The sequence below is a fragment of the Drosophila mauritiana genome, chromosome 3L (genome assembly GCF_004382145.1).
Source record: "Drosophila mauritiana strain mau12 chromosome 3L, ASM438214v1, whole genome shotgun sequence".
NCBI lineage: Eukaryota > Metazoa > Arthropoda > Insecta > Diptera > Drosophilidae > Drosophila > Drosophila mauritiana.
Window position 1 is genome coordinate 23585723 of NC_046669.1, and position 25277 is coordinate 23610999.

General features: G+C 41.6%; 1 protein-coding gene across 2 annotated transcripts in view; it reads right to left on the reverse strand.

Annotated features, from left to right (window-relative positions):
* The window catches only part of LOC117139092 (dnaJ homolog subfamily C member 16), a 179492-nt gene that overhangs the window by 33270 nt on the left and 120945 nt on the right, over positions 1–25277 (reverse strand). For both annotated transcript variants that reach the window (XM_033301212.1, XM_033301213.1), the window contains 3 exons: positions 21821–22063; positions 21539–21764; positions 5381–5763 (listed from right to left, as the gene is read on the reverse strand). In XM_033301212.1, coding sequence (XP_033157103.1) covers positions 5381–5763; positions 21539–21764; positions 21821–22063 — 852 coding nt within the window. The remainder of the gene's footprint in view (positions 1–5380; positions 5764–21538; positions 21765–21820; positions 22064–25277) is intronic.

Below are 25277 nucleotides of genomic sequence, written 5' to 3' on the forward strand. Positions count from 1 at the left end.
GACCGTTTTGCACGGTTTGTGGGCGTTAGAGTGAGCGTTTTTTGGCATATCGATAGAAATCAAAACATTTTCAGAAGTGTGGGCGTAGCAGTATTTTTTTTTTTTTTTTTTTTTTCGCACGGGTCCCACTGCCACACCTCCCGCCCAACCGACCGAGGGGCGCTGCCGTGTATCGTACGGCTCGATTCGCGAGAAGATATAGACGCGATATAAAAAATAGAATAGGAACGAGGAAATGAATATAATGAGGAATAACTATGTTAAATATTAGTGTTAGTAGGATCTAATTATGTAATAGAAAAGATAAAATCGATTGTTTTAAAGCGGCAGAGAGTCAAGATTACAGATAATAGGATAAAGCCTATTATAGTCAGAACATAAAACTCTGTAAGGGTCATGCAACTCATAATTAGATCTACAATGATTTAAGATAAGGGGCATATAGTTTCTAGTGAATCTACTTGGAACCGAGAAGTTAAGCCGACTAATCAAGTCGGGACTCTCAACATCCCCACGAATAAGTTTACAAATAAAAACTGTTCCAAGCATAGTTCTACGGTTAGCTAGGGATGGTAAATTAATTAAAAGTAGTCTACTGGAATAAGGGGGTAATATATGGTTTGCATCCCAATTTAGGCGCCGCAAGGCAAAAAGTAAGAAGTTTTTTTGGACCGATTCAATGCGGTCCGAGTGGACTGCGTATTGTGGACTCCAAACAGGTGATCCGTACTCGAGAATCGGACGGACTAACGAAATAAATAAGGTCTTAGTCAAGTAAGGGTCATCAAATTCCTTAGACCACCTTTTTATAAAACCAAGCACACCCCTGGCCTTATTGACAATAGACGAAATATGGTCAGAAAATTTTAGTTTTGGGTCCAGAAGAACACCAAGATCATAAACTCGTGTTATTCTGTCTAGAGAGCACCCACTTAGAGTGTAAGTCGTGCGTATTGGGTTGGCACGACAAAAGGTCATAACTTTACACTTGGAGCCATTTAAGTTTAATATGTTATCACGGCACCATATTTGAAATCGGTCTAGATCGGATTGTAAGTCCAAATGGCAAGAAGTGTCCTTGTACTGGAGGCATAATTTAACATCGTCTGCGTACATAAGTACACGCGAATGTTTTATTGTTAAGGGGAGGTCGTTAATGAATAAGGTAAAAAGAAGCGGACCAAGATGGCTCCCTTGTGGGACACCGGATGTGACTCGGAGAATAGAAGATAACGAATTTTTAAAGAGGACTTGTTGTGTCCTGCCATTCAGATAGCTTGAAATCCAATTTAGAAGATAAACAGGGAAACCTATAAGATCAAGTTTTTTTATTAGAAGGTAATGATTAACAGAGTCAAATGCTTTACTAAAATCAGTGTAGATGACATCTGTTTGAAGATTATTTTTGAAACCCTGTATTACAAAAGAAGTTAGCTCCAAGAGGTTAGTGGTTGTAGATCTGCGTTTCATAAAACCGTGTTGACACGGTGATATGATTGATCTACAAAGGTGCTGCAAATGAGGAGTGATAACATTTTCGAAAAGTTTTGGGATAGCCGACAATTTAGAGATTCCTCTGTAATTGCTTGCATCCAGTTTGCTACCTTTTTTATGAAGAGGAATCACAAAGGACTCCTTCCATATATGAGGAAACTGTGAAGATTCCAAAGATAAGGTAAACAGTTTCAGTAGAGGCTTGCACAAGGCTTCCGCACAGAATCTGAGCACACACCCAGGGATTCCATCGGGACCTGGCGAATAGACCGGTTTAACACGCTGAAGATCGTTAAGCAGTGAGCTTTCGTTTATAGTGGGGCAAAATATTAAATTCGACTTAGATACCGCATAAGAGTATGGCTGTTCGGAATGAGGTAAAGTTGAATATGTTGTTTGAAAAAACTTGGCGAATAGATCGGCAATTGCCTGATCCGATGTAACCGTAGTGTTTTCAAAAAATAGCGAGGAAGGGTAAGAACTTGTTTTTCGCTTAGTGCTAACGAAATTATAAAACTGTTTCGGATCCTGTGCAAACTGGAACTTACAACGGTTTAAATAATTTTTGTAGCACTGAGCATTAAGCACGGTAAAGTTTAACCGAGCGCTTAAATATTTACAAAGGATGGACTGAGAACCGGTATTTTTAAATTTCATATAGAGTCTGGACTTTACATTTCTTAGGTGTGTCAACTCTTTATTAAACCAAGGAGGTTTAGAGGTTGACGGATAGTACATCGAAACACAAGAGTCAAAAAATGATTTAATTGCGGTATAAAACATATTAATCGCATCCGCCATTATGTTGCAGGAGTAAAGATCGGACCAATTAAAGCCAGCTATAAAATTGTTTAGCCTCCGAAAATTTGCCTTGCGAAAACAGGGAATTCGCTTTGTAGATTTCTCTGAATTTACTTTTAATACCGTACCTAAGTCGATTTCCACCTCGAAAGTAGGATGATATTGATCTTCAGGTTGAGTAAGAGGTACTACCCTGGACAGAAACACACTTTCAGGACTTGTTACAAAACATAGATCCAAAAGTCGACCAAGAGAATTTTGAATATAATTAACTTGCGACAGTGATAAGTCGAGCAAGCCGTCAATAAAGTCATGTTGTGCTAAAGGGAGAAGGATATTCGATTGTTTTTCTGGGGACCATATTGTGCCAGGTATATTAAAATCACCTAGAACTACCAATTGGTCCCTGTCAGAAAGTTTATTCAAGATGGACTGGATAGCGGACAGATGATTCTGATATTCCGGGAATTCAGAAGATGGCGGAATATAGGAGCACGTAATATAAACTGATATGTCGGAAAAAGACAGCTTTACACATACGAATTCCGAGTTACGGGAATCGTCCAAAAGTAACTCCTCCGACGCGAGGGTAGATCTAACCGCAATTAAGACTCCACCTCCCCGTCTGGAGGGACGGTCAAACCTATATATAGTGTACATACCTGGGAAGACTTCGGAGTTGAGTATCTCCGGCTTTAACCAAGTCTCTGTGAGCACTATAATATGGGATGCAAATGAAAGACTATCACAATACAATTTGATTAATTTGCTACGCAAGCCTCTAACATTTTGATAGGAGATAGTAAGTTTTGTAGTTAGTTTTTTGAAGAGAAAGAAGATGAAGAGGCGGATGGTGCAGTGGTCTGGCCACGTGAGGGAAGTTTAATTCCCACGGGCACCTTTTTCTTATTTTTGGTCTTAGCTTCAAACTCTTTTACCACCATACTATCCGGCCAAAAATCACCCGAACATATGGTCGAAAAGAGCTCGTTTGGGACAGTTATCTTGAAAGATGATATGTCCCTAGCATAAGAGAAATTAAATTTTTCCACTTTTATATTATCGGCTTTTGTTTTGTCTTGTATATAAGACAATACATCCGACGATGTTTGATCAGGGGAAAGCCGAGAAACAAAAATTTGTTTCTTTAGTGGAACCACCGCGAGGGGTTTTGGCGCTGCAGATTGTATTTCTGAAGCGCCAACTTGTGCCGGTAGTCTGGACTCAATGTTCCCTTGTGGTGGTAAACTAATCGAGAAAGGTGGAATCACAGGTTGAGAAACCAGTGCAGACAATTCGGAATTTTTAGCAATCACAGGGTGGGGTCCATCCACAGCTGATTGATCGGATTGCTCCGAATCTTTTTTAGCTGCCGATCTTAGCAGCATATGTGGATTTGCTGCGATTGACAGCTGATCAGTTGTTGAGTCCTGTTGATCATTTGCCCGTGGTTGCGGGGCCTTAGGCAGCCTACCACCAGCGGCTTTTTTGCGCTTTGGAGATTCATCTAATAGCTTAAGGCCATTAAACTGTGAATTAAGCGCGGAAAGAAGATCATCGGCTCGACGAAAACTATCTCTAGCTACGCCAAAACTGTTGATCAGTTCTTTCAAGCCACCTTTAGTTTGGCGCATAAACGATTTCATCTCGTTCGCAACCACAAGGCAAGCATCACAACAGTAATTTAGATTTTTACCCTTTGCTAGGTCATCACTTGTACGGCCATTAAAACCAGCGCACTTAGTATGCACCATTCTATCACATAGCCAACAAGTCATTTTTGGCTGCTCAGGTTTTATAACCTGGCAACAATTTTTATAAAAGCAGACGACATTTACGGTTTCCATGTTCAACTGAAATCAGACCACTGTGCGAGCACGAAGACACAAGACCAAAACTTTCAAGCGAGCTGTTAAAAGAACCGCATGAGAGCAGTCTGCACGCTGAGAAATTTAGATTTTGTGTGGGAGAGCGAAAGAGAGAGAGAGAGAGTGAGAGCGCAAAGTGCAGTTTATGTGCATGCAAAAAAAAAAACAACACCAAACACCACTGCGAACAACGCACAAAAAGGGAGAGTAAACAAAACAAAGAGACGAAAAATGCAAACTACTTTGTATATTTGTTTAAACTACTGCACAAATCACAAAAGAATCACTCGCGAAGCGAACGGATCTTTAATAATTATGTTTAAATATATGATAATTACAGAAAATTATTTAAAAACCACGGCTGGTTTAACAAACACAAAATAAAAACCGGGAAGCAAAAAAAAACACGACCCTTCGCTTTGAAAGCTAATAGACGATTGGGCTGGGGTAGGAAGTGTTAAATAGTTTGCTTAAATATCGGCGCCTACTGCACTTGAAAAATCAATGTTTCTGTGATGCACTGACAAATCGCAAGCTTCTAAATCCTTTGAGATGACTACGTACAAACTGCCTACAAATGCATGTTTTTTTTTGATTGCTTGCTAAAAAATAAAAACCTCGTGCCCTATTCATTATACCCTATGTATAAAATAAGTGAAGTTCAATTCTTGAGTCGGCAAAACAAAACAAGCACCCCAGCCCCGACACAGCACGGCAATGAGAGATTCCTATTATTCCCCTGTATTAAAATACATGGGAGTAAAATAATAATGATACTAAATCATTTAAATCGCCCGATTTTTATAGCAAATAGGCAAAGCTGTATTAAACCATTTATTTAAGAAGCTCCATATTTCCTATAAAAGAGTGTTTCACGTTTTAAACTATAATATTGTTAATACCCGACACCGACCGTATCATAAAAGCAATCTGGAATTTGGTCTTAAATTATGAACTTAATCTGCTTATGTATATGGAAGTGTTCGCGTCTTAATCTATGATATTGTAAATACTGACCTTAACTAAATATAAAAGCTATCAGCAACTTTTGTTTAAATTATAAATTGAACCTGCCTTTTATATGGAGCTTTTTAACTTAGTATCGTATGTATGTTAGCTGATATTCCCAACTAACGATTTCTTAATGTCTTTTAAACTGGTTAGTTTCGCGACTTATAATCGCGTAAAAGATGTTATTCAAGCTTTTAAAAACTTACCTTTGTTCCCAAAGCAGACTCTGGGTGCTTTGCATGATACATACAAAAATATTTCCGGTGGCCATTGAGTGCCAGAACAGTACCAACGCAATTTCGGGGATTGACTTGCAAATGTCGATTTTTACTTAAGGATAAACGAAGAATTTCCGAAAACCACGGCAATCCTTTTTCAATTACCATATGCCCGAACAATAATGTTTTGGATTTCCTGTATGGCCAAACTGCCTTGTGAAAGTACGGAATAAGTTTATGCCGACTTTGACAATCATTGATAAGAAGTAAGGTTCGGAATCCGGGCTTAAGTAGGCGAACCATCCCATTATATTTTTCAGCTCTCAGTTCATATAATTTTAGTTCCGGAATAAAATTGATGTGGCGCTGATCTAAAATTGAGAATGTGAGTTTTGTGTAAGAGCTCAGAAAAACTTGTAATCTAATCAGCCTTTATGACAGGTGGTTACTCAAAGGATCACCAGCAGTTCCAAAAAAGGCTGTACTATTGCTGAAATAACCAGCATTACAATAACTACAATACAGATTAGTAAGCTGCAACCAATGAGACTTCTTAAAATTTCAGAGCAAATTTATCAACACTACGACAAAGAAGGAACACAGTAACCGAATATTCAAGACAAGTTAATAATTTGAAAAAACAAAACAAGATAGAATGCTATATTCGAGTTCCCCGACTATTAATACCCGTTACTCAGCTAGTGGAAATGTGATCTCGATATTGGTGAATAAAATAAGAAGAAATAAGAAAAAAATTAAAATTGTTCAAAAGTGTGGGCGTGGCAGTTTTGTGTGGTTTCTGTTCGTAAGGGTAGGCTTTCCAAAAATTTTTTGGCAGATCGATAGATATTTACAAGACTAATAAAAATATCAAAAAAAAATCACAACATTTCGCAAAAGTATCTGCGTGGCAAAAAATTTACAAAACTTAACAATAATCAAGAGAGAATGCTTTAGTCGTGTTCCCCGTCTATCAGATACCCGTTTCTCAGCTGGTGTGAATGCGAAGAGGACATTTCATTATTTTTCTGGCGCATTGATAGATATTAGGGATTTAAATGAGAAAAAATTAAAAAATTGTGCCAAAGTGTGGGCGTGACCGGTTTTACGGCTTTTGGGCGTTAAAGTGGGCGTGTCAAAAAGTGTTTTTGCTAATTAATAGAAATGTACAAGACTACTAAAATTATTATTATCTTTCGTGAACCTCCATAGTGAACAGACGTGTTTTCATCGAGCTCCGTATAAAATCACTTGATTTAGTGAAGTAAATAGTTAATAACATAAAATAAATAAATAAATCGAAAGCGAAAGAGACGCTATTGGCAATGTTAAATTGCTATACTATAAAATTTTCTGTGTGTGGAATAATAAAGTAAAACTAAAAAACAAATAGACAACGAACAAATCGATCGTTCTAAAATGAGCCAACGCGAATTGCGCGCTCAGCGGCAAAAAGAGCAAGACGAGCGCCGAATCTCTTTGCATACTTCAATGCATACTTCACCGTCGTGTCTGACGCCCGCGAGTGCTATTTCATCCACCCGGTCAATGACCTAGCACCTGCAGAATGCAAACGATCGCGGTTTTGATCACCAATGCTTATGACTGCACGAAATGAACCCGAACGCACTGAGAGCGTCTCTCTCAAGCTCTCCCCATTCCAAACGGTGTCAAGTTCTTTAGAGACCAGTACAGCAATCACGATATCTACTGCAACTGTAGCTTTAGCAACAACAACTGCAACAGCACCAACATCAACTCTATGCTCAAAACCGACAGCGGTGTACAATTCCGCTGTACCAACAACAACGAGAGCAAGAGCACTCACACCGACTCTTGAAAGCGGAAGCGGACAAAAACCAAAACAAAACAAATAACTTTGTTAAACAGGGCTGGATCGCTACATCCAAATCAAGCGAAAGCTAAGCCCACGACACAAGCAGGCTGGTAATTAGCCGAAAATAAATCGCTACAACGACTCCAATGACTCAAGATCAAAAAGGTTTGCACTATTGGATGACTACGAAGTTCAGGGACAGGGGCAGAAGAAGATAAAGCCGCCACCAATATATATACGTGAGAAAACATCAAGTGCGCTGGTTAACAAACTAGCCGCAATTATCGGAGAAAACATGTACCATGTTATATCTCTTACTAAGGGTAACATACAAGAAACGAAAGTGCAGACTCAGGATGAGTCTAGCCACCGATCAGTGACGAAGTACCTGGACGAAGCTGGGAAGAGTTACTATACCTACCAGCAGAAAAGTGCCAATTGATTGCAGGTTGTCTTTAAAGGAATAGAGTCATCAGTGACAGCATCCGAAATTATCGCGGCACTAAAGGAGAAGAACTTCAACGCCAAAACGGTGATAAACATTCTCAACAGGAACAAAGAGCTATCTATTGCCCACCTCGCTTCACAATCTGAGAAAAAATTCACAACACTTTTTGGCTCGTTTGGTGAAAGGTTTCTTGCAGCTGGCGATTGGAATACCAAGCACATGTACTGGGGATCTCGGATAGCGAACCCTAAAGGAAAACAGCTGTACAACGCAATCATCAAACCGCAACACAAACTTAACTATGTTTCCCCGGGAGCGCCTACATACTGGCCAGCAGATCCCATGAATCTTCCAGATTTGATTGACTTTGCCATCACAAACAGGATATCCCAATCAATGATTACAGCTGAGGCAATTCCAATTCTCTTTCATCTTTTGTACCACTTACAACAAATCAAGCGCCGTGTAGGCTTACAGCAATAGGACCAAATGGGCGAGGTACCAAAAATATGTTAATTCCCATACCGGCTTTTCTAGCCTCCTGGAAACCGAGCAAGACATTGATCACTTTGCTGGTGATATAGAATCAATACTTGTCGCAGCAGCAAAAGCGTCAACCCCAGAAGACAACCATGTATGTAGTATAAAGTTTATCAAGACAAGTAAAGATATTAAGCTGCTTGTGCTTGAAAAACGACGACGTCGAAGGGAGTGGCAGGAGCACAGATCACCTAACGCAAAGAGTAAATTAAAAGCAGCTTCTCGCAGACTTACCAAAGCGCTTAAGAAAGAAGAAGCGGACGCACAACTAAGGTACATCGAGAATCTCACTCGCACAGGCACAAAGAACTCGTTGTGGAAAGACCACATGAACCTACAGGCACCAACAGAATCGGTTGTACCTCTCCGTAACTCTACTAGAAACTGGTCTCGCAGTGGCACGGACAGAGCAAGAGTCTTCGCTGATCATCTTAAAAAAGTATTTCAACCAAATACAGCCACTAACTCATTTACTCTCCCGCCTTTAACTGCATCTGACTTAGCATCACAGGATCCTGTAGAATTTCGGGCCGCCATGCCAGTAGATATGACAAGGGGATCAACGCGCCACCAACGGTGGTACGCACCGTAATTATGACACACTACTGGAAGTGCAACTACACTCTCCACGCGAGGGCGGCTGGAAACAGGCTCTTAGTTAGGTCATGTCTCTGGTAAGAGTGCTGGCTAATCGTAGTCTGGCTGGAGCTGGTAACTCTAAAAAATTTCCACACCTCCGGGCCGGGCTAAGGTGTCATTCGACCCGTGCCGAGAGTCTGCCAGGCTAGGAAGCCCGTGAAACACCTAGCCCAGTCGCTAACGCAGAGTCCGGGCAAGTGGCGTCCGCCCGGTCTTGTTAGCCTTACCCGGGTACTGCGGATCTCTGCCCGGGTGGACCGTTTATTTCTCTGCAACTCGTGGATACTATGAACAATAGACCAAAAAACATTAAAATACCGCAGGCCTTGACTGCGGGAAAGGTCGCAAGACAATTCGAGGACCGTCTCCTTGACGGAGAGCGGCCTACTTCGGTGGTAACACCAAAAAATGCTCCTAAACGGAGTGTGCCAACGGCACAAGCACGCCAAGTTTCGGGAGGGAGAATCGGGCAGCCACACCGAGTCACTCGAATGTGGTCCAAGGCGGCCAAGCGGGACGGGCTAAAAACCCATTACCGCAACTTGGTCAGCCTGGGGCCCGTGATGACCCTAACCGTAAGGGGCTTAGCGGGGCCAGAACGAAGTGGTATCTGTGTTACCTTCAGCAGGGCAAGTCACCCGCAGAAGCTTTGTCTCTGGCCAAGACACAGCAGCCGCTATAGCAAAGGCCCAACTCTGCTTCGAAGAGGGCAAACTCTACCCTGACGCCTCCGACGGAAACGCCTAAGAGGCAGAAGGTGGAGAAGAGCAGGGCACTGAGTGCTCCCTTCGATGGCCCAAGTACCTCAAGGGCTGCAAAGGCAACTGAGGTACGCAAGCCATTATATGCGGCCGTAACTGGGGCCATTAAAGTTGCGGTCGTACCAGAGGGATACCCCAAAGTCGTCCTCAGCAGTGAGAACCTCTCACAGCTCGAGGACGCACTACTGGAGGAGATTGCCCTCTCTGGTTGGGATTCTCCAATCAAGTTTGGAGGAATCCAATTCAGGGTGGGTCACCTGATAGTGAGGCAGTCCCCAGCCTCAGTAAGTGGAGCGGTGTCTCCCTGGAGGTAAAGATGAGCGACGACTTGCTCTCCTCACACATCATCACCATCTTCTGCCCCAGGACAGAGGACAAAACAACAAAGTGGATCATGGAATTGATAAGGATGATTGATAAGGAAACAGCATGCCTTGGACACTGAGAACTGGCGTCTCATATCAAGGAAGAATGAGGGTGGTGGCTAGCTCCTCAGCCTTGGCATTGATGACAACTCATGCGCCAAGATTATCTCTAGTGACCACAAGCTGAGCTTCAGGTTTGGAGACATCTCAGTTTGAACCACAAACAAAAAAGAACGCCAAAGCGATCAAATACGGCACGAGACAGATCTAGACTCCTCGAAATCTACCAGTCTCCGCGGAGAAGGAGAAGCCTCCGAATCCAGCGAGGATCTGGCGGATGATGAGGATCTTGATGCGACCATCATCGAGATGGGGGATCAGACCCCGATATCCTCTCAGGAGCTAGGCATGGAACTAGACCTGCTGAGTAAGGAAGAAGCGATACCGGTGGATGGTGATCTGGGTATCTCCAGATCAGCAACGCCGACGATGGAGCCGATCATCTAATGGTCGGAAGTACAGGGATAGCTCAGGTGAACATCCATCGCGCCAAGGCGGCCTCGGCTGTGCTGGCAAGGATGTTCACCAAACAACATCTGGGGCTAGCCCTGGTACAGGAACCCTGGTATAACCAGGGAATAAAAGGACTGTACGTGAAGAACGCCAAGGTAATTTGGGATCAACGGGCCTCTAGCCCTAGAGCCTGTATCCTGGCATGTAGAAGTATTAATTATTATATACTTATAGAATTTCTCACGCGGGACTGTGTACCGATCGTGGTAGAAGATGGGGGAGCAGCCAAGAAGAAGTGGTGGCATCGGCATAGTTTGCTGGTGACGAGGCGTGCCCACCGCCCGAAATCACTGCACTGGTTGGATGTGATGCAAATGCACATCACGTGATATGGGGCAGCAGCGACGTGAACCAAAGAGGTAAGTCACTCTTAGAATTTTTCTTGAATAACAATCTAGAAATCCTAAATGTCGGCAATGTTTCGACATTTGTTACTAGGGTAAGAGGTTCTGGACATTACACTTTCCAGCAGATCAGTGGCTTCGCATATAAGCTTCTGGCACGTATCTCCTGAGGAGTCAATGTCAGATCACAGAATTATCCATTTTAACATAGGGCTAAATCTAGAATGTAGCGAGCGTAGGCTCAATCCCAGGAATACGAACTGGGAAGGGTTCAATGCCTCCTTACTGCGAGATCTAGTTACTAGGGTAGCCGGGAAACTCCGTACCTTTTTAGAAGTGGAGTCCGCCGTAGAAGATATTAACTCGTGTCTTACTAACGCGTTTAGAGAAAACTGCTCCCTTGGCCGAGCCAAGAGGGAAAAAGATGCTCCATGGTGGAACGACCAATTGGAGAAGTTACGGAAAGCGACCAGGCGTCTCTTTAACAAAGCAAAAAGAGAAGGGAACTGGGATGCCTAAACTGACCATGTAAAACCATGATATCAGGAAAGCCAAACGAAGGAATTATAGAACCTTATGTGAGGCAATAGTAAACACACGTGAAGGCGCAAGACTTCTCAGAGCAATCTCCAAATGTGTTCCAGAATCAAATCAGGCACTACGAACGGAGGATAACTCCTATACTATAGGAAGTAAAGAGAAACTTGAGCTACTACTCGCTTTCCGGAAAGCACGCTTCAAACAGATGGGAATACACAGGTAACGGCACAAAGTAGACCGTGTGCCACTGATTGGGCCTAAGCAAAATCATTGATTTTTACTATTAGTAACAACGGAGAGATTAATATGGGCAATTGGTACATTCCAGCCCTACAAATCTCCTGGTCCAGATGGCATTCAGGCAATCCTGCTACAACGAGCGCTAAATCAGCTCGCAGTGCCGATCAGGAAAATACTGATCAGCAGCCTAGCTTTAGGACACATACCTACTGCCTGGAGTATAGCAAAAGTGGTCTTCATTCCAAAAGCTGGAAAGAAAGACATCACTGATCCGAAGTCGTTCAGAACCATCAGCTTGACAGCGTTTTTGCTAGAAACGTTGGAAAAGCTAGTGGATGTCAGCATTAGAAGCACTCTGCTTGTAGAGCATCCGCTCCAACGGACGCAGCATGCCTACAGGGCGGGCAGATCCACTGATACTGCCCTATATCACCTGAAAAGCCTTATTGAGGATTCACCTTCTTATAAGGAAGTGGCGCTATGTGCCTTCTTAGACATACAGGGTGCATTCGACAATACCTCTCATGAGGCGGTCAACGCATCCCTGGCAAGAAGAGGACTAGATGCAACAACCAGTAGATGGATCAAATCACTACTGGCATCTAGGCGAGCCATGGCCACTATAGGAGGACAGTCGTCCACAGTATCTACCAGCGAATGGAGCAGGGAAGTAGGCCAGAGACTTAATCTTCGCATAACTGTTATTGTTCTTTTCACAATTAGGGACAAACTACAGAGAATGAAGGCAAAACCTTGTTAGATTGTCGCATAGAGGCCAGCAAAGAAGTTAAGTATCTTGGGATAACCCTCGAATCCAAACTTCGCTTCAAAACTCATGTCGATAACACAATTGATAAGTGCACCAGAGCACGAATTTACATATTTGGAGTTGTGGCCAATTTCGTAGCAATATGATGAACTAAAATAATAATTAAAAATTCACGCACTGACTATTATAATTTTAAAGTTTTTTAAATTCGTGATTTGTGTATATGTAATTATGTGTAATACCACGGGGAGGCCATAACAATTTTAATGGGGTTCTATATTTATTAGGCCTGCGAGTCGACTTGAAATATTTTAATGTTTATCATTAAAACATTTCCATGTTCCCCAATTAAGTTATTTTTCTAACTATTTTTTTTTTATATTTTGCGTCCATTTTTCAGTCGCTAATTATTTAAATATCGCTCATTTTTTTATTTATGAGATAGAATGCTGAGCATAGATTGCTTTTTTTGTCTATCAGCTATCATCACAATCTACTTGCAATGCTTTAAAAGTAAAACTTTTATAGAATAGACAAAAAAAAAAACTGAATATAATGCGCATTTTAAAAAATAAAAATGGTTCATTTACATACATCATATTAAGTCAAATGACTTAATAAGTATACTAAATAATTAAAGCAAATACAAAGGAAATTATTATAACTACTGTAATTTGAAACATAAATTTTCCAAAAAGAAGACATATTGAGAAATAAATATTTCATAAAAATTAATAAAATAAATAAAAAAATTTAAAACTGTTTAATGCTAAAGTCATATCTGGAGGCACGAAGTGCACTCAACAATAACTGCCTTATTAATTTTTCTCACGTCGCAAGCTGAATACACTAATGACAAGTATTCTAATATAAAGTCATTTTCGAAATTTAGTTTGTGATGTACATATATTCGGCTATTACTATTTCCAATCTTTATTTAAATAAGGCAATGCAAAATAAGAATTTTTCACATGATGCCAATTGATAAAAAAAAAATATAGATTTAAAGTCTAAGAACTTCTAAGGTGTAGGCATATTTTGTCAAATGTATAATGCATGAGCATACGTGTGCACACATACAGTTGTCTGCTATTACTGTATGCGTAGAAAATAGCTGTTTCCTGTAGCGCTCTCCGCTCTTTCTCTCTCGAACAAAATAACAAGAGAGCCTGGGGCCACCTCTAGAGCCACGCCCAAAAAATCGTATGGCGTTACGCATCTTGTTATTCTAGTGTCTTTGGTCAGACCCATATTAACCTATGGGGTAATAGCTTGGGTGATAGAGCACGCCTTAGCACCACTAAGGTGCAACTTCATAAGCTGCAAAGAATGGCCTGCATATGCATGACAGGAGCAATGCGTACCTGTCCCACTGCAGCCCTAGAAGTACTAATGCAGGTAACGCCGCTTCATATCGTCAATGAAATGAAACGGAAAGGCACCCTAAGAAGAATTGAGGGAGCAGGAAATGACTGCAACCTCACAAGAAAGGATGCTGAAAGCATAAAAAGGGATAAACCCTTTGCTGATGCAACCAAGGGATGAGATGCCAGCTGAGCACAGGTTCGCTCAAAACTTCAGCACTCATCTCAGTAATAAAAACAGTTGGACAACCCTGGGGAAAGTACACCCTATGAAACCACAAACAATAAAGTGGTATACAGACGGATCCCTCACCGACGAGGGAAGTGGGCTGGGGTTTGTAGGCCCCAGGTTAAAATACAACGAATCAATGGCCAGATAATCCAGTATTTTTCATGCTAAAGTCTGTGCTACGCTGTGCGGAGTTTAATCTGCAAAGGAACTATCGTGGCAAGGACATTGCTATACTGTCTGATAGTCAAGCAGCCATTAAGGCGCTCAGCAAAGCTAAGATAACATCTAAGCTAGTAAATGAAGTGAGGACAGCCCTAGACAATCTAGGAGCTGTCAACAAACTCACAATAAGGTGTGTCCCGGGACACAACAACATCCCGGGAAATGAGCTAGCGGACAACCTAGCCAGGAAAGGGGCAGAGAACCCTCTAATTGGGCCCGAACCATTCTGTGGTGTTGGTCACCACAGAGTACTGGGCTTACTTAAGTCAATAGAGGAAGAAAAAGTCTGTCCTTCTGGGAACACCTACCAGGATTTAGGCAGTCTAAGATTCTCCTCCGTGAATATAACCATACAAGATTCAAGACCTTAATGACACACGGGAAAAACACCGTGCGCATTTTAACTGACCTTCTTACGGGGCACTGCCGACTTCGCAGTCATTTGCATAAGATTGGCATTGCAGACAGTGAACTCTGTCGCTTCTGCTGCATGGAGGAGGAGATCTCTGCACATATTATATGTGACTGCATGGCGGTTTCAGAATGGGTCGCAGTACACTTAGAAACCCACTTAGTAATAATAATAAGCTTGTTAAAGACAAAACACAGCCATCATCATACAGGCCAAGAAGCTGTTTGTCCACGTTATTTGAAAAAGCAAAACACACAACACACTCCCATCGCACCAATTTGGCTTTCGAGCAAAACATGGAGCCATTGAACAGGTTAACCGCATCACAACATAAATTCGCACTGCCTTTGAACAACGTTAAAATTACACAGCTCTATTCCTAGACGTTGCACAAGCATTCGATAGAGTATGGCTGGATGGACTTATGTTTAAAATAACCAAACTGCTGCCTCAAAACATACATAAGCTTCTAAAGTCTTACCTATATAGTGCCTCAAGGAAGTGTTCTGGGCCCAATTCTATACACCCTATACACGGCGGACTCCCAACAAACTACCAGCTAACAATATCCACAATCGCTGATGACACTACAATACTAAGTCGATCCAGATGCACAGTAAAAGCTACGATGCAACTAGCACGCCATTAAACTTGTGTAGAACAATGGCTTGCAAGTTTGCGCATACGAGTAAACGAAGAAAAGTGTAAACAGGTAACATTTACCCTAAACAAACAAATTTTCCCAACCTTGGTAATGAACCACACGCGCATTCCACAAGCGGATAACGTAACATACTTAGGTATAAGTCTGGACAAGCGGCTCACCTGGCGGAAACACATAGAGGCAAAGGCGACGCACCTCAGACTAAAAGCAAGGGATCTACACTGGCTTATAAACGTTCGCTCTCCCCTAAACTTGGAGTACAAAGTCCTCTTATATAACTCCGTTTTAAAACCCATATGGACCATATGGCTCCGAGCTATGGGGCAACGCATCGAGAAGCAACATCGACATAGTACAGCGAGCACAGGTTTCTGAGAATCATTACTGGAACGAGAGTATACACAGAGACTTACAAATAAAACTTGTCATTGAGACAATAGCAGAGAAGAAAGTAAAATACAATGAAAAACTAGCCTCACATCCAAATCCTCTAGCAAGAAAACTTATTCGAGTATGCAGCCAAAGCCGACTGCACCGGAACGACCAACCAGCCCAGCGTTAAATTTGTTAGGCCACACAGCACGAATAATTTCATAAAATGATATTTAGATAGTTTAGAATAAGATTTGAAAACTTATTGTTAGTCTCTTAAGTAAAAGGGCAGATTCAATAAATAAGCAAAACATGGAAAAAAAAAAAAAAAAAAAATTATGAAAGGACAGACTGACAGACAAAAATGCCATGATCGAATCGGCTATTTATCCTGATCAAGAATATATACACTTTATATAGCCTTACCTTATATTCTTACACAATATAATAGACTATTATCAATTGAGATTCATTCAGATTAATATAATATAATATTCCACACAACTTGAATATACTAAAACAGTATCATATTTCCCAATACAATGTGCAAATATTACGCAATCACTTTATTAAAACAGACCCACCTGTTGAGGTAAATAGTATTTTTATTAGCTATTTTTAAGAAATGAGGTCATCGATTTAAGCGATTTTTAATAAATGTATTTTATATAATTTGGCTACAGCGAAATTCGGCATCGATGCGCATATGCATGGGTTACGAAAGCGAATGTAAAAGAAGACATTGTTGCAGAGCGGACGGAATAACACTAAGACCCGGCGCCAGTGCAAGAGAGAGAGAGATGCTGCCGCAACTTCTCTGCATAGATAACGAACGAATTTATTGCACATCTGAGGTAGAGCTTAATGTGCTCCAAAGTGTGCATGTGTGCAATTAACAAATGTAGAAATAAATTATAAGCAGCTGAGAGACACGACATCATCAAAGTCAAATTTCCGATTCATGTTCCAATTACATACACCCACATATCACTACAATTAAAGACAACAATATATTAATCCCAAGAGATACAAGCAGGTATCTACCTATGCTGCGAAAACTTTATCGATTTCGCAGAATTTCTAAGTCGAAATGATCGATACGAAAATAATTTAGTTCCCAACTAACAAAATTATACAAAAGTAAATTACCGAAAAAATAGCCGAACCTTTACAGTCCCCTTTTACTAGTTCCGAAAAAACACTTCGTCTCAGAGAAAAAGAAATAGGGTTAATTGGCATTGTAAGATTAATAAAGAGTATTACCTTAATTTTATATAAATTTCCCCTACCCAGAATTGATGATATTTGTGGATCAACTGGGAGCTAAATATTTTTCATGTCTCGACTTAACGTCATTCTCGACAAGCAACAGTTCGTTTTAGACGAATTTTTTCCAAATAATAATGCCTAGGAATTCCCGGGACTAGAACCTTCGCAAGCGCATTCGCTTTCCAGGACAGTTTAATAAGCAGAGGTTTTTATCAAATGCAGGGACTACAACCTACAAACATGTTCACATGAACATGAAGCATGTTCATTTTTAATGCATAAAGCCACATTTTAGGCACATACAACGGCTTCTTGTCACATGACCAGTAGCTGACAAGACAATGCGAATCGTCGATAGCTGATTGTAAATGCTGAGGCGGGCAAGAAGAAGTTTTTTTTTCGAAAGGAATACGGGGAATTCCTACTCCCCCTTTGTGACCTTGTCAGCTATTAATTCAGCCCATTTCGCCGCCAAATGTGAGTCTGCGGTCCAGATAATATAATATAACAATATAAGCAGCTGGTGGAGTTTTTCGCTTAAGAGTGTAGCGTTGATCGACTTGCCGCAATTTTCCAGCGCCTGACCCATACCGAGAATCTTGTTGCACAGTCTTGAATGACTTCAGCAGCGTCAAACTCACTTTGGGACATCGAATTATGTCGGTCCAATGGAGATGCCATCAAAGAGCTACAATCACATCCTTGTCGTAGTGGAAATAGCTCCAGTGTCGAACAAGTCGTATATTCCAGTCTAGTATTGTCTGATCGAGGTATTGATTTTACATTGTTGGCGTTCATGGAGTATTGTGAGTTAAGCAACATCCATGCGGAGCTTGGACCGGCTGCAATTAATTAAACGACTTGATGCAGGAGCAGTATAAGATCGACAAACACCCCGAGAGGGCATCAAAGGGATACAGGACGAAAACAGATATGCTCTTGATCTTAAAATGAAACAAGAGCGGGTCTATCAACTTAATGATTTGTTAGCGATAAAACGAACACAACACGTAGAAGAATCATGCTAAGAATCATGGACGGTGCAAAGTTGATCGCATAGGAGACACAAAAGCTTAATTTAAAACACCTACCGTCATATTCTTGTGCGTGGAGATGCGTAGTTTTGTAGCGAAGCAAAAAAAAAACGTATTTGATATTCGTCACTCCTTTAGTGAAGCCTTGACTGCGACATTTGATTTTCTCAAAAGCAGATGAAAAATCCTGAAATGAAACCACACGGTCCGACAGCTACTCGTCCTTTTGTGTTCGCTCCAGGGATGTGGATCCCGACACCAGGGGTGACGCCAGAAGCTTAAGATAGGATTCAGGATCCCTTCTTCATTTCCCTCCAGGCCGTTCCTTAACGACCATCTGTTGAACAGTTACTCCATGGGGCCTGTACCAGCAACGGGACTCGCCCTTTATGTATTCGCCCTTAAAAACTCACAACTGCATGCGTTAGCCGTTAACTGTGCTCGCGGCGGTTTACCCTCCCTGTCCAGCTCTCTTGTGGGGTGTATCTAGCCCTGGACTGGTTTTGAATGTCCCGCTCGTAAATTGTCCTACCTGTATACGGAGTGTCTCTGTTGTTACCTGTTGTTTTTTGAAAATCGGTCCACCAGAACCAACAACATCGAATACCCGTGCTTCCTTCAGATAGGTGTTTCTGCGGCTCATGTTGAAATTTCTACGTTTTTCTTCGATCCACGTGCATCTCTGGTTGTCAATTTTTCGTTGTACTTATCATGCGACTTGTTTCTGGGAGTGCGTCCGCCACGCCCTCCCTGTATGGTCCCTGTTTCCTGATTGCCAACACTATTTCTGAACACTCCTCCTCCGTTGCAGAATAGTTATTTTTAGATATTACACGCTGGACTTGAGCGGAATAGAATATAATAGCACCGAGCCCGTTTTCGCTGGAGTCCGTCTGCAACACAAACGTCTTTGAGATGTCTTGGTGCTCCAGAATCGGAATGCCGACCAGCGTCACAGCTGCCGGATAATGGTGCGGACTTTGAACGAGCGTAAAGAGGAAGCTACGAGAACTAACGCGATATTTTTGGACCTCTGACCCGAGCGGGCCGTGCGCAAAAGGGGAATCGCGGCCTATATAAATAGACGGTGCAGGCGCACATTAAAGCATTCAATAAGAAATCAGTCAGTAATAACACTCGGTACCGCGAAAGCCAACTGACAAATCACATCCAGAGCAAAAGTGAAAGGAACGTGACAGAATCAGCCATAACACGCATGTGCTTCCGGATGTTTGCAAAGGTAGTTCCAGTTGGACCGAACGGACGACGCAGCTTAGGGTACCGCCAACATTATATCGTAGGTCATTGTCGAGACGCGGGAAATGACACCGCAGAAAAGACGGCGAGGGCCGTGGAACTCCACATCGAGTGATTCTTTAATAAAAAAAAACATAAATATGAAACACTGTCTTTTTCTTGGTCGGGCAATTACACAAATCATAAATGTGGTGGGACTAACAAAGAAAACTCTCTAATCTAGCCGTTGCAACTCGAAGTGAGGAAGGAAAACCAAGAAAAACAGCTCCGTACATTTGGCGCACAACTAGATTTTCTTAAGCCAGCAAGAGCTGGTCGCAAGAGCACCTCGGGTACACATGAGCAGGAAAAGGAGTTCAAGCCAGGAGATGCAGGGAAAAGAGGGAAACAACGGGATCGCGCCCTCGGCCAGTCAAACGGAACAGAGTCCGACAGCGTGCACAGTCAGTGAATAAGAAGCCAGTAAGTGAGAAAGCCCACAGTTATTGAATAAGAGGTCCGATAGTCAGAAAATAGAAAGAAAATAGGTCAGTTGGTGAGAACAGTGAAAGATCAGCCAGTGTGCATCAGGAACGGTAGTATGAGGTTGATCACTGCAAGTGAAGGAGCAGTGAAACGCGGATATCCACTCAGAAGGAGTCATCGTCTGATGTCCTCTGACAGGATCGCTCCTAACAGATCTGCGCTTCTAGGTGCTTGCAAAGGTGGTTTTGGGAAGATGTTAGGTCCAACATAACGGACAATACACCTTGCGGTAACGGCACTATAATATCCTAGGTGTAGGTCCGCGGTCAGAAGCGATTGTGCAGTCAGTGGATGGTGTCCTGCGATAGCGGTTCTAATAAACGTACTTTTCCGGTTGTTGAAAAATGTGGTTTGTTAATGACAAGATATTGTAGAGCACTTGGTTGGTGTCCTTTAACGTGAGCGCTCATATCCGGGTGTGTTGTAACATTGGTTCTGACATAGCTTTGGTTTGACCTAATGGACGAAGCGCCTTGAAGCCCCACTAGCATACCATCCTAGGTCTTGTGCAAGCATGCACGGTGAGAAAAGAGGACGCGGAAACGATGCCACACAGCCGACGGCGCAATGTGCAATCACACAGAACATGAATTAAGTGGGGCACACACAGAACTCGCAAATGTCGTTAACGTCCTTACAAAATGAAACGACAATATATGACCTTTTTATTTGTTAGAACGAGATTTTTCAACGATGAGCATATTGCAACTTCTCTGCATATATATCGAAAGATTATCGCACATCTGAGCTCCGAAGAGCTTTATTGTGCCTGCACAATTGGCAACAAGTAAATAGGTTTAGGAACTGCTGGTCGCTACGAGAACTGACAACAGCATCATTAAGGGGTAGCAGACACAGCTTATTCGCTGCTCCCTTCGACAATCCTCTTGCTGATCTTAGTACAGCATCTCGGGTGACTCCATCTCGTCCAGGTATCAGCTTAACGACTCTCGGTAATGCACAATGCAGGCGTACCAAAAAATGCGCTGGTGTTAAAACATCAAAATCGGTAAGGTTTTCTGAAATGGACACTACCGGAAGAATTAAGATATTTGGCAATGAAGGGTTCTCAGCTCATCGAAGGTCAGAATGTTAAGCTTGGCCGTCTACACTGCAGTCTCCCAAAGACCACCAAAGTGAGGAAAAGAGAAATAAAACGCCTCACGAATTCCTACGCCTGGCAAAAATCTAAAAACTGCTTCCCACAACTGTAGGAAAATCCTTAATGAGCATCAAATATATTGTCTTGCGTGCAAAAACGGTCCACAGTCGGTGCCAGTGATTTCAATCGCAAAAAATCTACAAAGACGATCCTGTTGCAGATTGTGGATGTCAAAAGTACCGCAAGACAGCAGTCTTCAAGTCAAGAGAGAGCACACAAAAACAACACCAAATAGCACTGCAAACAACGCTCGAAAGAGAGTAAGCAAAACACAAGGATGTAAAAGAAAAAGATTTAGTTCATTTGTTTAATAAAGTGCACAAATCGAAGGAGATTTACTCGCAAAGCGAACGGAGTTTTAATAATTTAATTATTAATTTAATTTTTTTATAAACACAATAGAATTATAAAAGAAATGATTAAAAAACTCCGCTCGTTTTAAAAATTATAATTATAAATTCGAACGCAATCTTGTTATTAGTCTGGTGAATTTCTATCGATTTGTCAAAAAAAACCAGGCAATAGCATTCTCCCTTATTTTCAATAGAGTATACAATAAGAAAACCTTAATACTTACCTTGGATATCGATAAGTTGGCCATGCGCCTTAAGATTTTCCTCTTCAACTCTAACAAAGTAAATCAATACATATCCGACAGTAAACATAAATGCAATAGTTCCTAAAAGAGAAAAAACCGCCAAAATGTGCTCGTCTTCAATATTATCTGATAGGTAATCGACCACATATAAGAACTGAGAAATCCATTTAGTTAAAATTCCCTGTGAATGCTCGTTAAATAAGTTCTGAAAGATATAATGGATTGTTGATTCGAATAATGTTAGAATATAATACTATGTACCTCTACAATCGCTTCGTAACATAACGCTTCCGAATTTTTTAATAACTTTTTCACTGCATTAGAAATTTGGCCTTTAGTTGAATTTATCAAGTGTTCCGGTGAACTGTTGCCATTCTGTTTCGCAACGTAGACCCAGTCATACTTAATACGTTTTTTATCTCGCCGCCAAATAATGACAATTTGTATAAGACTGTCCTTAAACGATCCTTTGGAAATTGCTTTAATAAAATCCGGTTGACTTTCCTGAAACGCAAAATATATTAATTTATTTACAAAAATTTAAAATGCATTTTCGCAAATCGATGAAAATTTTAGATATATAAGAAAAATTATTAAAAAATAAAAAAAAATGCAGTATATATATATACACATAGGGTTACACACTAGCTGTATATACTTTTCAACGAATCTTGTATACCCTTTTACTCTACGAGTATCTGGTATAAATAGGAACGATGTCTAAACAACTCTGTTGTTACTATGCAACGCTCTCATGCACCTAGATTTGTGGAGAGTTTTGAGACTCTTTCAATCGTTATCACAGTAGCGATGGTTATGAAAAAAGACAAAGACAGAAATACACATAGCATGAGATCATAAAGCGGATCTCATACTCTGTAAACTTCACCTTTCAGCAAAAATATTGTAACCTACAAGAAACTAATAGGAAGATATTTTTGGTGATCAAATTTAATTTTAATCTTAAGAAAATAATAGGTTTCGGTTCTCCGGTATCGACCGTATGTTAAATTAACCGAGTCTTTACCAGCCTATCTCGCTCGCGAGGGAAATAAGTCAGTCACCGATCATAATTTTCTTTGTTGGGCAGCCGCTAGCTAAAGTTGGCCTGGCCCACGTCCTATGATTCTAATTTGATTTTGTTGACTTGAAAACTTTATGATATTTTGAATGTCATCCAAAAATCTTGATTTATTGTTTCCCCAACAAGAAACTGAAAATTGGTTTTAAGTCCGTCATATTCGATGGGTAGCGATACAATGCATGATTATTATGCTTGCTTATCCTCATAATCAGTGTTAGCGTCATCTTCATACATAACTTCTTGAACCACATCGCTCACATTAGATCGGCGTGTTTCCTTCTTTATCCGTGCGCATATTTTTGCACGACACGATCCCATGGAAAAGCTAAAGCAACCACGACTCAAATGATCGTTTCCAGGCCTGAGTCTTTATCATATAATAGTTTTGCATATATGTGTTAATTTGCTTAAGAATGTGTAGTCATAAACTTTTACGATCCTAATCGTAGGATCATCATAGCATACTTTGTGGGATTTTTGAGAAATATACATCACATCGATCTGCGAATCTAAAGATAATTAGTTTATGTCGTCTAATATAATTCCCAGCTATGCCTGGGGCTGTTGGTGACCACACTGTAATCCGTTGAGCTTCCCCTAGACGTGAGGGGATCTCTTGTAAGCTGGGGTAGGATAAAGAATTGTTATTTATGTTGAGTGCAACTTTCCTCTTTTAACTACATGTGGTCAGTAAAAAAATAGGATTTAAGGATGTTAATAGGAGTTGACGAGCTTTCGCTCTTTATTCTCAACAATATAAAATGAAACTGAATTAAAAGTATTTCTAAAAGCTCACAAAGACTCGCAGTAGTTGGATTGCATTTCTTCGTACTCCAATGAATCGTAAACAGGTAATGCCGATACAGATCAATGCACAACAAATCGCTGCTTTGATAAATATCATCCGATGTGAATGGTTAGAATCAATCTCTTTCCCGAATTCCTTACTCAACTCCAAGTTACGTACGCTAAGCTGGCGAAGAGCAGGCTCAGAATATCTCTGTCGCTACCCCTGGAGCTCGGTAGGTCGCTTTGATACGACTCGCAATGTGCTATCACGCCTGCTTAAATTCCTCAACACTCCTCCACACTTTGCCGCCTTATTATCGATTATTCGCAGCATAACTCCTTTGCAAGAGACTGAGAACCTTTTCAGAAAATAATTTTATTTTGGGGAATTATACACCAGCGTCTCATATAAATGGCCGTTGTCAATTTGGGTATTTTTATGTGTTTGCAGAATTTAATTTTTAGATTTTGTTAATTGGTTGATTCGAATTTGTACATAAGTATAAATTATACCCGTTACTCGTAGAGTAAAAGGGTATACTAGATTCGTTGAAAAGTATGTGATAGGCAGAAGGAAGCGTTTCTGACTATATAAGTTATATATAATCTTGATCAGGATCAACAGCCTAGTCGATTTAGCCATGTCCGTCTGTACGTCTCTTCGTGTGATCGACGAGATCTCAGGAACTAGAAAAGCTATGTTGAGATTCAGCATACAGATTCTAGGGACTAAGACGCAGCGCAAATTTGCTGACCGGTGTTTCCACACCCATTCTAACGCCCACAAGCCGTACAAAACAAAACAGAACGTGCTCTGGTGCTTTGCACAGTTTACTTCCGCACCATAGGCATTTATCCGACTCATCGTTTCCAAAGCGTTTCAGGTAGCTGAATGGAACGCCATTTCGCCATGCTTTCGTTCTATCCACGGCCTGAGGTTGGGAATCAGTTGCTGAGTCAAGCGACCATTACGTACGTTGCTTCACATTCTGCTCGTGTTGACCTCTTCGCGTTGAAAGAGAGACCTCTACCGTGAGTTTGGTCTAGTGACGGTATTCCTGCGAAGGGGCTGCAGATCGTAGTGCCGACAGTCTATGAGTAGAAGTTAGTCCCCGAGCGTAGCTCTCTATTTGAAGCGCTTTTGACCACACCGTGACGGCATATAGCATGGTCGCCCGGGTGACGCTCGTCAGCAGTCGTCTGCTCACCTGTTTTAGAACTCTTGTGTTCAACATTATAGATGATTAGGACCGATTGACTCCTGCTGCTTTCGAGCTAGCGTAGGCAAAGTGTTCTCGGAACGAAAGCCTGGTGTCTATCAGGACTCCCAAGTACTTAATTGCACGAAAGGAGGCCACCGAGGATCTGCCAGCTTCGACAGTGGGCGTCCCCACTACCTTCGTGGAGCTCATCAGTACAGCCTCCGTTAAAAGTGTTCCTGATGTCTAGTGTGACCATGAGGCAGTACTCCTTCAATCTGGTGCCTACGATTGACTGGGCAGCTACTTCATCCACTCCGTTGATACATCCACGGTGGATCGCGCTTCCCTGAAGCCATACTGGGCACGTGAAAGGTCTCCTGCGTCTGATATAGCCCTCTCTAACCGAAAGCACACCAGTTTCTTTAGGAGCACGTCAGTTCTTTCGATAAGGCATATCGGCCGGAAAGATGAAAGCTCCTCTGGTGGCTTCCCTGGTGTTGGGAGGAGCAACAGCTTTTGTATCTTCCAGCAATTTGGGAAGAAGCCTTCAGTCAGGCACTACGTGAACGCCTTTGCAAAAGAGTCTGGCTGAAGGGAGACAGCTAGCCAAAGCGCCATCCTCTCCTCTCCTTGCTGCTGACCG